Source organism: Anolis sagrei, chromosome 6 (assembly GCF_037176765.1).
Source record: "Anolis sagrei isolate rAnoSag1 chromosome 6, rAnoSag1.mat, whole genome shotgun sequence".
NCBI lineage: Eukaryota > Metazoa > Chordata > Lepidosauria > Squamata > Dactyloidae > Anolis > Anolis sagrei.
The window spans coordinates 80,030,812-80,045,807 of NC_090026.1; the positions used below are offsets into that span (position 1 = coordinate 80,030,812).

General features: G+C 42.3%; 1 protein-coding gene across 1 annotated transcript in view; it reads right to left on the reverse strand.

Annotated features, from left to right (window-relative positions):
- Positions 1-3,945: 3,945 nt before the first annotated feature.
- SH3BP5 (SH3 domain binding protein 5) overlaps positions 3,946-14,996 on the reverse strand; it is a 62,550-nt gene continuing 51,499 nt past the window's right edge. Inside the window, exons 5-9 of the mRNA XM_060781833.2 lie at positions 12,822-12,952; positions 11,591-11,633; positions 9,675-9,894; positions 7,265-7,522; positions 3,946-5,511 (exon numbers count right to left, since the gene is read on the reverse strand). Coding sequence (XP_060637816.2) covers positions 5,333-5,511; positions 7,265-7,522; positions 9,675-9,894; positions 11,591-11,633; positions 12,822-12,952 — 831 coding nt within the window. The 3' untranslated portion in view covers positions 3,946-5,332. The remainder of the gene's footprint in view (positions 5,512-7,264; positions 7,523-9,674; positions 9,895-11,590; positions 11,634-12,821; positions 12,953-14,996) is intronic.

The window sequence follows — 14,996 nt, forward strand, 5'->3', positions numbered from 1 at the left end:
TAATCCGTTGTCAAATTCTTCCAAACCGCACCAGGATGTAGAGTAGGTCATGCTGGGTCTCTGTGTAAATTGTGATCCTGATCCATCATTGTTGACAGTTGTAGTGGTCTTAGGAAGGGAGTGCAGGTATTGCAAGTCCCATCGTCCATGGTGCATCCTCCTTCAAACTGCACCTGGATGTAGAGTGCGTCATGGAGTCTCAGTGTGCCAAGTTTGGTATGTATTGGTAATTGGATGAGGGTTGCAGTGGTCTGAAGAATTGAGCAATGGTTCTGCAAGTCCCATAATCCACGGTCCATCCCCGGCCAAACCACACCAGGACGTAAAGTGGGTCATAAGAGGTCTATGTGCGAAGTTTGATCCTGATCAGTCATTGGATAAGGTTAACAGCGGTCTCAGAATGTGAGTGGTGGTACTGCAAGTCCCATCATCCATGGTTCATAGTCCTCCAAACTGCAGTAGGATGTCGAGTGGGTGATGGGGGCTCTGTGTGCCTATTTCGGTCTGTATTGGTAGTGTTCTGACCCAGCCCCCTTTGGCCTTTCCTTTCCTCTCTTTGTCATCTCGGAATGTTGGATTTGAGGCTGGCCAATCAGAGACCATATGCAAATTTCCTTCTGTCATGCCCCGTTTCTGTCATGAACCCTCTTCTCCACCAGGGGCTCCTATTGAAGCTGCCCAATCAGAGACCATATGCAAATAGCACCACAGCGGCAGCCAATCAGAACGCTGCCACATACATTTCCGCCCTCCACACTTCCTCTGTCCTTCCCATACAAACAAACACTCTTCTTTATTATATATATAGATATAGATTCTTTTCCTTTATGCAATTTTGATGATGGTGTTTGTTGTTTATGCTCTGGTTTTATTTTGCTGTAATATGTTGTCCGGGCTTGGCCCCATGTAAGCCGCTCCGAGTCCCCATTGGGGAGATGGTGGCGGGGTATAAATAAAGATGGTGGTGGTGGTGGTGGTGGTGGTGGTGGTGGTGGTGGTGGTGATGATGATGACGATTATTATTATTATTATTATTATTATTATTATTATTATTATACACATTTACAAACAGTTAGTGGAAGCTTTGTAAGTTGCTATTTCCAATGTCAGTCAGGGTCAGATAACACTTATCAAAGGATTTCCCAGACAGGAAGCAGCCAGGCTTTGAAGCTGCAAGGCTATTCAATGTTGATCATGCTGTCCAATTGCAACAATCACACTTGCCTCCAACAGACAAGAGTTCGTTCTCTCACCCTGGACATTACACAGATATATAAACTCCACTTACCTAGTTTCCAGCAGACCTCATAACCTCTGAGGATGCCTGCCATAGATGTGGGTGAAACTTCAGGAAAGAATGCTACTGGAACATGGCCATACAGCCCAGAAAACTCACAGCAACCCAGTGATTCTGGCCATGAAAGCCTTTGACAACACTATTGGAATTACATAAATTTCCAGCAGACATCTTGCAGTATGTACAAAATGTAGCTCAGATGTAAGGCGGAAAACCTTTTCCTCTTGTAAAAATCTAAACCCATGTACCAAATCTGAAGGTTATAAATACTCAACTCGAAGGCTTTTTCTATCCTTGCTAATGGTGGGGAAAATAAATCCTTGTTTTGCACATGGGCTCCGCTGAACAAAAACAAGTTTGGGAGGAAGCACTGGAATAAGCTTCATTCCATATCCTTTTCGTACATAGAAACCATACAATTTGGGGGTTTTTTTCAGACACCTCTGCCTTTGCATTATGCCTGCGTTTTTTGAAAATAGATCTGAAGTGTTGCTTTTGATCTTAGGGCGGCAGATGCACAGGCTCGGTGTTGTTCCTGCCACATTATCATGCAGCAACAAGAAAGCGCTCCTTTTGGGATAATCTTGAATTATAGCTGCCTTTGAAAAGAAAATTAAAATCAGATGCCTTGTAATTGCTCTTCAGTAATGGACCATTTGGGCTCAGGGGAATCGACTCACGCTGTGTACTTGACAGTAACTGGCAGCTTATCTGCTTTGCCAGGTAATTAGTAAGATGAAAGTTAAAGCTGCAGCTTGGACTGACAAGTACGTCGAAACCTAAAAGCAACCGCTGCTTTTAATTTATCTTTTAAGGCTCTCCTTACAGCAAACCAATTTGAAAAAGTTGGAATCTCGAGATATTCTGACAAGCTGTTTAATAGAGTAACAAGAGGATTGGGAAAGTGGTTGTGTTAAGCCAGTGGCTCTTTCAAATGTATGTTCACTAAATTACTTAAGCGATCCCTCGTAGCCCAAGGATGATGGTCCTCCAGTGTCTTGGCATCGGATCCGTGGGTGGCTATGGAGCCCTATTCTTGATCCACATGTTCTGCAGTGTGGATATCAGTTGGAAGGCAGCCCCAGTCAGGATTGGCTTGACATGCCTTCCTCTTGACATGTTTCTCCCTTTCACCCTCCATTTGTACCTCTTTGAATTCTGCAGCACTGCTGGTCACAGCTGACCTCTAGTTAGAGCACTCAAGGGCCAGGGCTTCCCAGTTCTTGGTATCTATGCCAGTTTTTAAGGTTGGTTTTAAGTCCATCTTTAAATCTCTTTTCCTGTCCACCAACATTACATTTCCCGTTCTTGAGTTGGTAGTATAGTAACTGCTTTGGGAGAAGGTGATCGGACAATCAGACAAAGTGGCCAGTCCACTAGAAGTGATGGCGTAGGAGAATCACTTCAGTGTGGTGGTCTTTGCTTCTTCTAGCATGCTGACATTTGTCCATCTGTGTTCCCAAGAGATTTGCAGGATTTTTCAGAGGCAACGCTGATGGAATCATTCCAGGAGTTGAGTGTGACGTCTGTAGACAGTCCACATTTCACAGGCATATAGCAGGACACTTATTAATCAGAAGATCAGTCCTTTAAATTCTGGGGATAATGTGGCCTGAGGATTGCACTTTCATTTGCACTGAAGTACCAAAACAGCATTTCATATTTCTTCTCTAGCTTCCCTAACTAGTAAGATCCTCCGCTTTCTTACATAATGGCTAGCATCACTTTCACTGACTGTTATATATCTATTCTATATCCATAATAAAAGTGAAAATATGTGTGTAAATACGTATGTGTATGTGGCTGGGGTGCCCACTTCCACAGAAAGCTTTAATTCACAGTGCTGAAGAGCCGCAAAAAGCCCTCCCTCCAAATGACATTTGAAGTTATAGTGAGTGCCATGAACATGTTACCCAACCCCTACCAAAGTCCTCCCCAAACACCATACTACCCACCACCCAAGGAAACCCACCGGCAGCTCCATAGAATCATAGAATCAAAGAGTTGGAAGAGACCTCATGGGCCATCCAGTCCAACCCCCTGCCAAGAAGCAGGAATATTGCATTCAAATCACCCCTGACAGATGGCCATCCAGTCTCTGTTCAAAAGCTTCCAAAGAAGGAGCCTCCACCACACTCCAGGGCAGAGAGTTCCACTGCTGAACGGCTCTCACAGTCAGGAAGTTCTTCCTCATGTTCAGATGGAATCTCCTCTCTTGTAGTTTGAAGCCATTGTTCCGCGTCCTAGTCTCCAAGGAAGCAGAAAACAAGCTTGCTCCCTCCTCCCTGTGGCTTCCTCTCACATATTTATACATGGCTATCATATCCCCTCTCAGCCTTCTCTTCTTCAGGCTAAACATGCCCAGCTCCTTAAGCCACTCCTCATAGGGCTTGTTCTCCAGACCCTTTATCATTTTAGTCGCTCTCCTCTGGACACATTCCAGCTTGTCAATATCTCTCTTGAATTGTGGTGCCCAGAATTGGACACAATATTCCAGGTGTGGTCTAACCAAAGGAGAATAGAGGGATAGCATTACTTCCCTCTAAAAGGTTAATCATGCCTAGAATAAACCCATAAAGCTTGATTGCGTCTCATGGCTACAGCTTGCACTTTTCCCTGCACTAGAATAAAGACACCGCACCAAAGACTTCTACTTTTCTCTTTATTTTACCGTTCCATTTGGCACTCACAGCATTCATCTCCTTAGCTGAAATGTAAGCCAAGCAAACAAATGGAAGGTAGGTGTATAGCTCAGAAAACACATTTATCAAGTTTTTTCCCTAAAATCATTTAAAACACTTAATGTAACCATACTGCACATGTAGACAAAATTAAAAAGGGGAAAAGGAGATGTTTACTGTAGTGTGAAAGGTTTGGGTTTTTTTTACATTTGTTTCCAGAATAGATGTATAAGTTACATAATAGGGGGAAAATGTGACAAAACTAAACCAAGCAAACTGGGGCAATAAACATCCAGAAAATAAATAAGCTTATTAGGGATGGCATATGCCATTTCCAGGAATACTATCAAAGCAACAAAAAAAAATCCTATTTTAACTATTATTAGTGTAACTACCAGACTTCTCTACTGCCTAACAGCTGCTACTAAAGCATGCTTCAACCCTCCAGTCTCATTTAGCTTTTTGCTTAAGGGATGCTACATGTATACGTCCCTTTTAATGAATCCAAATACATTATACATGACACCCGACATAGATAGCAGAAAGTATTCACCCATTCTTCAATCCTAACTTGCAGATATGCTGCCTTTCATGCACACCTCGCCACTTTTACTTGGTAGGCCAAGGGGTAAGCGTAACTTTTCCTAACCATGCCTAGTGATGGACACCATATCATACAGTCCTCACTTTAAAAGTGCTGGAAAATGTGTCCTTGGTAAGAATTTCCACTATACATTACATATCAGTCACTGGGTTCATTATCATGTTAACCTGCCCTCCCTCAAACCGCATGTGCACCAATATTCATCCATTTATGCTACCATAGAGATATCATCTATCACTCATTAGCTCTAGAGAAAGAGCAGATGTTTCTAGGCTCAATTACATGCAAGAGCTTTTTTTCATAACCCCAAAACATAATACAGTGAAAGAACAAGGTATTTAAAAAGATATGCCACTGGCACTTTGGAATTCTAGTATGTCTGAACAGCAGCTCAGCTCACCAAATGGCAATCGGCTGCGCCTCGCAACCATTTGGCATGGCCTCTCTGCTCAAGTAGCACAGCACGAGTTATTGCTTCTGCCAAACTGCTACAAAGAGATATGAAGTGTGCAGTACAAGCACAGTTGATGATGTATGTGGTCGACATCTGTCAAAATGATGTCATTTATTTTTCAAAACACACCACACGCGTCAGCCCTCAACACTGATGTAACTTAGTGCAGTTTTAAAGAGTTAACACTCAAGAGATTTGGCATATATTTGTTATTGGCACAATGTCCTTCTGACGTCCAGAAGATGTTTGTGTATAAATAAGTTAGAATTCTCGTTCGCTGCAAAGTGGCATCAATTTCATCCAATCTGTACTGTTTTTCTGTCGGGACAAATCCCATCTTTGACTTTCAGGCATTGGAGGGAGAGTCGCTTCATCCTGTTGTCCAACATTGGGCCACCCGAAGAAGAGCCGTTGCTACTCCTGTTCTTATTCACTTTGTCAAGTGTCTTGTTCTCTGCACCTTCAGCCCTGTCACCTGTGAAGATGAAGCGGATTATGAAAAACAATAAGAACAGTACCAATTCAGGACAACTAAATCTGAACCCAATCCAGAGCTATCCCATTAATCCCAGAAAATGTGGAATCAACTTTGCATGAAAGGATTCTACATTTAAACAGATTGTTGTCGGCTTTCATGGCTGGAATAACTGGTTTGGTGTGCATTTTCCGGGCTATATGGCCATGTTCCAGAAGCATTCTTTCCTGCCATTTTGCCCACATCTATGGCAGGCATCCTCACAGGATACAAAAGATCTACAGACCCACAAGGAAATTCCAACAAATGCTACGTTCAGCAAAGGACAAGAGGGATCCTCTCACCTCTGTAGGAATCATAGAATCATAGAGTTGGAAGAGACCTCATGAGCCATCCAATCCAACCCTCTGCCAAGAAGCAGGAAAATCGCATTCAAAACACCCCCAACAGATGGGCATCCAGCCTCAGTTTAAAAGCCTCCAAAGAAGGAGCCTCCACTACACTCCGAGGCAGAGAGTTCCACTGCTGAACAGCTCTCACAGTAAGGAAGTTCTTCCTCATGTTCAGATGGAATCTCCTTTCTTGTAGTTTGAAGCCATTGTTCCACGTCCTAGTCTCCAAGGAAGCAGAAAACAAGCTTGCTCCCTCCTCCCTATGACTTCCTCTCATATATTTATACATGACTATCATGTCTTCTCTCAGCTTTCTCTTCTTCAGGCTAAACATGCCCAGCTCTTTAAGTCGCTCCTCATAGGGCTTGTTCTCCAGACCCTTGATCATTTTAGTTGCCCTTCTCTGGACACATTCCAGCTTGTCAACTGTACATCATGCAGCTGTGGACAAGTCTACATAGGGACCACCAAATGGTGCACCCAAATACGAATCAAGGAATATGAAAGGAACTGCAGACTACTTCAACCAGAGAAGTCAGCCATAGCAGAGCACCTGATGAACCAACATGGACACAGCATATTATTTGAGAACACAGAAATGATGGACCTCTCTAACAGCTAACATGTCAGACTACAAGGAGAGGCCATTGAAGTCCACAAGCATATGGACAATTTCAACAGAAAGGAGGAAACCATGAAAATGAACAAAATCTAGCTACCAATATTTTTTTTAAAAACTAAAATCAGAACAGTAAATAAAGAGCAACACTCAAAAACAGGGGAATTCCAGACAAGAACCAATCAGGGCCAGCTAACATCTCCCAACAAAGGACCTCCCTCAGGCTGCAACTAGCCAGGCTTTGAAGCTGCAAGGCCATTAAATGCTCATGAAGGTGGCCAATTGCAGCATTCTTTCTCTCACCTTGGACATTCCACAGACATATCAACCTCACTTACTTAAGTTTCCAACAGACCCCTCAACTTCTGAGGATGCCTGCCATAGACATGGGCGAAACGTCAGGAGAGAATGCTTCTGAAACATGGCCATACAGCCTGGAAAACTCATTTACATAGATTATATGTAAAGATCCTCAGCTATCTCTTTAGTCATACCATAAATGTAAATGAATCAGGGCAGGGAAAGATGTGTCTCTCAAGTTGTTGAATCAGGATTTGTATCAGCCACTGGCAACATGGTTATCTATGAAATACAAGAGATCTGGGAAATTGTAGTCTACCATACTGAGGGTCTAAGGTTCTCTATCCCTTAGAAAGGCATGATATTGGTGGTTTTCTCTGTGAACCTTATTCTGGTGTCTCCCAGTACAGAAAATATAATAGGCCTTTTTAGTTCAACTTACCTCTTTCAATTTCACACTCGGGAGAAGAAGCCCCACTACATTCGCTGCGAGGTCCTAATAAAGGAAATACGCCAAATTCAGAGAGCGAGACGGGGCTGGACAGATCCAAGCTTCTAGGCCGCGCCACAGGAAGGTACTGAGTCGGCATATCAAAAGGGCTCGTGGGGCCAGAACTGAAGCTGGACACAGACTGGGTTTCAGAATCCTCTTCAGATACAACACTGCTGCAGTTGTCATCCTCAAACACTTCCGAAGCCACTGTGTGCAACATTGAGAGAAAACTTCATTAACAAAGCTATTCCCCTGACATCTAGTGCGTATCGCTTTGATGATGCCACTAGTTTATGGACTCTGCCCCCCATCATTATAATTACATACACTGTTTGAAATATACCCATGGCAGCTCTCATTAAAAACAAGCTGATTTTTCACTATTATGAAAGGCCAGCTCTAAAGATAGTTGCATTGAACTCACATAGTGTCAAATCATTGTTAAGGACTGTGTGTTCTCATCACTTTGATAACACCAGGGGCAGCCTTACAGTCCACAGCAACAAACATGAAACAATAAGGGACTGGAAAACATGAAACTTTCTTCCCCATTATTGTTGAACTTCACTGACTGGCACAACCTGGGGACCTTCACTGACTGGCACAACCTACAGTGAAGACATCTGCCCTTGCGCTGTGCTACTCTGCTGCTGAGTATGCATGCCCAGTGTGGAACACATCTCACCACACTAAAACAGTGGATGTGTTTTAATGAGACATGCCGCATTATCATGGGGTGTCTGCGTCCTACACCACTGGAGAAATTACACTGTTATTGCTGGTATTGCACCACCTGACATCCGCCGGGAAGTAGCAACCAATAGTGAAAGGACCAAGGCAATGATATCTCCAACCCATCCCCTGTTTGAGTATCAGCCAGCACGCCAATGACTTAAATCAAGAAATAGTTTTCTAAGATCTACAGAGACACTCGCTGGAACACCTCAGTGGCAGGCTCAAACCCAGAACCTCAATCAATGGATTTATTTTTATTTATCGTGTCATCCGCAACCAGAACACTGTATTACATTTCTAACAGAACAAAACAAGCAAACAGATTTTTAAAAACCACAAATTTTGCAAACTTGATAGCTGATTAAATGTCCTTTGACCAGTATCTGGCCACTTGGAGTGCCTCTGGTGTTGCCGCAAGAAGGTCCTCCATCGTGCATGTGGCAGGGCTCAGGTTGCATTGCAGCAGGTGGTCAATGGATCAATGGATGACACCAAATGAGAGACTCTCTCCTGGGCACACAGAAAACTGGGCAACTTGGAAGGCACTGAACAGACTGCGCTCTGGCACCACGAGATGCAGAACCAACCTTAAGAAATGGGGCCACAAAGTGGAACCCACAACATGCGAATGAAGAGCAAACCACAGACCACCTACTGCAATGCAACCTGAGCCCTGCCACATGCACAATGGAGGACCTTCTTGCAGCAACACCAGAGACACTTCAAGTGGCCAACTACTGGTCGAAGGTCATTTAATAGAATACCAAGTCTGCAAACTATGTTTTGTTTGTTTGTTTTTAATGCAATACAACTGTTTTGGTGCGCTCCTGACACGATAAATAAATACACTGGCACCAGTTAGTGTGACAATAAGGAATGGGTATAAAGGTAAAGGTAAACGTTTCCCCTGACATTGAGCCTAGTTGTAACTGACTCGGGGGGGGGGGGGGGTGCCTATCTCCATTTCTAAACTGAAGAGCCGGTGTTGTCCATAGAAACTTCCAAAGTCATATGGCCAGCATGGCTGCATGGAGCTCTGTTACCTTCCTGCAGAAGCAGTACCTATTAATCTACCCACATTTGCATGTTGTCAAACTGCTAGGTTGGCAGAAGCTGGGGCTAACAGCAGGAGCTCACCCCATTTCCCATATTCGAACCGCCAACCTTTCGGTAAGCAAGTTCAGCAGCTCAGCGGTTTAACCTGCTGCACCACCAGGGGACTCAAGTAGATAACAAGTCAACAGCCATTTCCAATTCAGTCACATATTGCACAACAGGAAAGGAGGACAATGGCTTTTAGTTTATGACAGACTAATTCATTCAGTATAGTGCTATCATTCATCGGCGACAAGGGATCTCAAGGCTTCTTTGGAGCCCCATTTTTCTGTTGACATTTTCATGTGCTTTAATAGGCAAAGCTGGCAGTTTGGAATAAATGTTTCATCTACAGTTGTGGTTCCCTACTGTTGGTCCTCCAGGAGCCTTGGGTTGATTGGCCAATTGTCAGGAATTCTGGGAGCAGGAGTCTAAAACATATGGAGGACCAAATGTTTTGCGAAAATATATGGCAAATCCAGATTATTATTTTTTTACAGACCTACTCAAACATTTTACTTCTACTTACTGGAAATATTATCTGGCTCCAATTTGCATGTTGAAAGGTCTTCCACCGAAGTATTGCTGCCTTCAGCGCCCACACCACACCCTCTGGGCCCCATGGAAGAAGCTCGCCTCCTCTCATGGATCTCGTCAGAGATCATTTCTAGGTTCTTCAGTGCCGTTTTGTATTCACCCTTTGCCAAGGACAGTTTTGCTTGCAGATCGTCCACTGTCTTTTTCAATTGCTAATGAGGCAAAATACATTTTTACTAAGAGAGATAGGTAAAGTAAAGGTAAAGGTTTCACCTTGACATTAAGTCTAGTTGTGTCCGACTCGGGGGGTTGGTGCTCATCTCCATTTCTAAGAGCCAGTGTTGTCCATTGACGCCTCCAAGGCCATGTGGCCAGCATAACTGCATGGAGTACTGTTACCTTCCTGCAGAAGTGGTACCTATTGCTCTACTCACATTTGCATGTTTTCAAACTGCTAGGTTGGCAGAAGCTGGGGCTAGCAGCAGGAGCAGGATTTGAACCGCCAACCTTTTGGTCAGCAAGTTCAGCAGCTCAGCGGTTTAACCCGCAGCGCCATTAGACTCACTATAAGCGATACACTGCTTATAGTGAGTCTATTAATATAAACTTCACAGAGAGGTAGCTTCTACCTTATTGCAAGAGGTACATTGCTTAAATGAAACTTTAGGGTAATAAAAGGTAAGATTTGGTTTTGAGACAATAAACACAGCACTTCGACCCATTCACAAGCCTAATTCAGCTTCTCCCAGACAAACAGCCTATTGTTATTACCTTGTTTTCGAGCAAAGATTCCTTTTTATAACACTACTAGCTGTCCCCTGCCACACGTTGCTGTGGCCCATTCTGTGTATATGCGTTTTGTGTGTATATATTTGTATATGTGTGTGTATGTGTCTGTGTATGTGTGTATATGTGTGTGTTTACGCATATATGTGTGATTTTGCAGATGCATTGTAATGTTTTGGGGATTTTTTTTGGCTTTTTAAGTCTCTTCCACTGTGTTGTTCAGTGTTTTTATGAGTGATGGTCACTTGTTGGCCTGATAGGTGTATTGTGTCCAAATTTGGTGTCAATTCACCCAGTAGTTTTTGTTATGTTAATCCCACAAATGAACATTACATTTTTATTTATATAGATGGAATGATACGACAATTGTCCTGAATCAATCTATCAACCTTTTGCTTGTGAAACTCGGTGGTTGCTGTCACAGGATGTCCAACTCTTTGTTTGTCACGCAAGTCAGATGTTCCCACCTCAACATCTTTAAACTTACTTGCCAATGACACACAGTACTCACATCAACACAATCACCATAAAAAGCTTGCATTCTCTAATGAATCTCCATTGGGGTGACACCTTCTGCTATCAAGAATTCAATGACTGCACGTTGCTTAAGTCGCATTGACCGACCGTCTGCGCAGGGTTCCATACATTGCACTTTAACAACACAACCATTCAATGCTAAGGCTTCCCGCCAAAATGGAACTGTAGAGGAGAGTCTACTGAACAAGCCAGTACCTGCCACATACCAGTACTGCCATCTGTTGATGAGTTATGAAGGTGGAGGCATTACTTTTCATTCAACCCTCGTATATACTGCTTTTCTCCTAAAGTGAAACCCAAAGGTGGCTCATAAAAGTAATGACAGGGAAAAATTAAAAAGAAGCCAACTGCCAGTGCCTATGGAAAAGCCACCAGTAGAACATGAATTCAACAGTGCCCTCTTCCTCGTCTCTCCAGCAACTGATAAGCAAGGGCATATAGCCTGTAATAACAAGGAGTAGCATACAGCCATCCTGACTATTAGCCATTAGTGGTCTGAAATTTGTCTCTAAAATCATAAAACTAATTTGCAATATATGTATTTCAAGTTTTACATCTTTGCTGAAAATTGTTATTGATACATACCTCTAGTTGTACATAGTATTTTGCCTTGAGTTCAAAGTAAGGCCTGGAGAGAAAGTACAGAAAAAAGATGGTGTGATTATCATTACTTATTGGCAAAACAATCTACTAATAAGCAAGAGAAATGTCTGTCCTGGATTCCAACACTAACTGTTTCAGGGTTTCCTATACTAAGCTATCTCTTCAAAGCTAAAGGAATTCCAATATCAATTATTCATTTCCTCTTTTATTTTCGAGAAGGATCCACTTCCCTTACAGAGGATATTCAAGAGGCATTCTCAGAAATTGATTTCAGCTTCTCAAAACCATTTTCCAGAATCATAGAATCATAGAGTTGGAAGAGACCTCATGGGCCATCTAGTCTAACCCCTGCCAAGAAGCAGGAAAATTGCATAAGCACCCCCGACAGATGGCCATCCAGCCTCTGTTTAAAAGCCTCCAAAGAAGGAGCCTCTACCACACTCCAGGGCAGAGAGTTCCACTGCTGAACGGCTCACATAGTCAGGAAATTCTTCCTAATGTTCAGATGGAATAGTTTGAAGCCATTGTTCCGTGTCCTAGTCTCCAGGGCAGTAGAAAACAAGCTTGCTCCCTCTTCCCTATGACTTCCTCTGATGTACTAATACATGGCTATCATGTCTCCTCTCAGCCCTCTCTTCTTTAGGCTAAACATGCCCAGCTCTTTAAGCAGCTCCTCATAGAGCTTGTTCTCCAGACCCTTGATCATTTTAGTCACCCTCCTTTGGACACGTTCCAACTTGTCAACATTTCCCTTCAATTGTGGTGCCCACAATTGGACACAGTATTCCAGATGTGGTCTAACTAAGGCAGAACTTCCTAACAGAGTGTTGAGTATGCATAATGATTTCTCTGTCCTTCAGGGACCCAATTCTGTGTGGTATTGTGATCCAACTCTATAGAAAAAGTGGCAAAAAAGATTCCCCAGAATCATAAGATATAACATGGAGAAGAATCGTTGGTCAAGGACAATAGAGGTATAATCTTAAGTTATGAGTTCTTCACCTGCATGTGACCAAAAGCCTAAAAAAAGTCCTCTTGTCATGTAATAGCATGCCTCTTTCTTTCTTTCTTTCTTTCTTTCTTTCTTTCTTTCTTTCTTTCTTTCTTTCTTTCTCTGCCTCTCCCCTACCCACTCGTTCTCTCTCTTAAGCACATGCATCATTCTCTAATATATGCAGGTAAGAATTTGACCTATATCTACAAAGTGACATACTTGGATTTATTTATAGCTCTTTTCAGTTTCTTCTCCAACTGCTTCATTCTGCCCATGGCAGCATTATACTTGGCTGCTGTCTCCTTGTGCAACAGCTCACTTCTGGTTTTCGTCTGCTCTGCCTCCATGACCTTTAAAAGAAGAAGAAATAAAAATGGCTTTGAGTTGAAGCAGCGGCAGGACTACTTTACGCTGAGCTCGAGTCCATTTTTAACAGCATTACAGCCCCAACTTCTCAACATAGACGCAAAGCATAACAAAATTTGGAAGCTGATGACAAACATAATTAAAGTCATTCTGTCAAAGTCATAAGCGTTGAGGTAACTGCTGCTGTTGGCCCAATTCAAAGCACAGGTTATTACCTATAAAGTGCTATATCAGTGCTGATATCTGCTGGGGAGGCCCTTCTCTCAGTCCCACCATCGTCACAGATGCAGTTTGTGAGTACAAGAGAGATAGCCTTCTCGATGGTGGCTCTCCGACTCTGGAATTCCTTCCCTAGAGAGATCAAGTGGTCCTAAATCTCAAAACCTTCAGTTCGAGCCTAAAAACAATGCTATTTGCCTGGAGTAATGCACTATGGTCATGTGATGATGTCAACCATTGTTATTTGGCACTTTAGTTCGTATTTGAAGAAACCCAATGGCCCACAGGTATGATATTTAGAATTTTTAATTTTTATTTATACACACACACACATTATCTACTGACACTATCTATTGTTTGTATCCAAATTGTGTATTGTTTTTATGATATGTAATGCTATTTTATGTGTGGCACCTTGAATGTTTTGTTAGCCACCCCGAGTCTCTTCGGGTAGATGGTGGCGAGGTACAAACAAAGATTTATTTATTTATTTATTTATTTATTTATTTTCTTGAAAAACAATTGTTCAGAGGGGGATTTCCACCTTCGCCTTCCTTTGTTGCTGACAGTGCGTGACTTACTCAAAGTCACCCAGTAGGTTTCCAGAATCATAACACTATGTAAAATTATTTCAGTTCCTGGGTAATACATGTCATTTCCTAACTGGTTCTATCATAAAAACATGAGAAACGTTCATTAAACTGCAAAAAAGTTGGGTTGATGTAAGTTTTTCAGACTGTATGGCCATGTTCCAGAAGCATTTTCTCCTGACGTTTCACCTGCATCTATGGCAGGCATCCTCAGAGGTTGTGAGTTTGCCTCTCACAGATGCAGGTGAAACATCAGGAGAGAATGCTTCTGGAACATGGCCATACATCCCGAAAAACTTACAGCAACCCAGTTATTCTGGCCATGAAAGCCTTCGACAACACTTTGAAAAACTTTGTTTCTGCAGGACATCCTGCAGCACATTTTGCTATAGTTTTTCAGTGAATATCTCACAGAGTCTCAACTAATTCAACATAGTTTGTGGCAGCCACAAAAGCAAAATTTCTGCAGTAGAACAACTACTTTCAAAATAAGTACTGCACAACTAAACAGAAAACAACACTTTCAAGCCAGGAACAATTTTTTTTCCAAATTTGATATAGTGTAATCTTGCACTCAACCACTACACCACAATGACGTTGCTTAGTTAAGACTTCATTTTTAAGAAAATCTTAATTGTATTAGGGATATACCTTTGGCTAGCTATCTAAAATTCTATCAATCATAACTTAGAAATGCAGAACAATGGCTGACTCCTATGTTTATAACATGAAAACCATAAAGAGACCATAATTTTATCCTGGAACCAAGGTCATGAAGCCCACAAAAATGTAAGGTAATTCCAGAATTGTCTATAATCCTAAATGATGTCGAAGATCGTAAGAAAGTATTGACAAACAGCCTAAAAGGCAATAACCATAGACCTACTAAATTTTACAGAAGTGCAAGGGGAAAATGTCCTAAAAAGTTTGACGTACACCAAAAAGTGTGGCCTTTTAACAGGTTAAAACTAACAACTGAATTCCCTATGCTTTATTTTGTACCTTCTAAGATGGCTTTGTGGAGTTCCTTTAAAACCATGTATGTGACCAGGTCAGACCAAATGCTATCTGAAGTAACCTATATGACTGCTCACTGATGAATCACTGCAAATTCAGAGCCTGGCCAACAACACATAACACACAGTATTCTGTAACTTTCATCTCTTTCACAAACCTCTCAAGAATGTTCAACTTTCTACAGGAAGGGACAGAAAGCAAA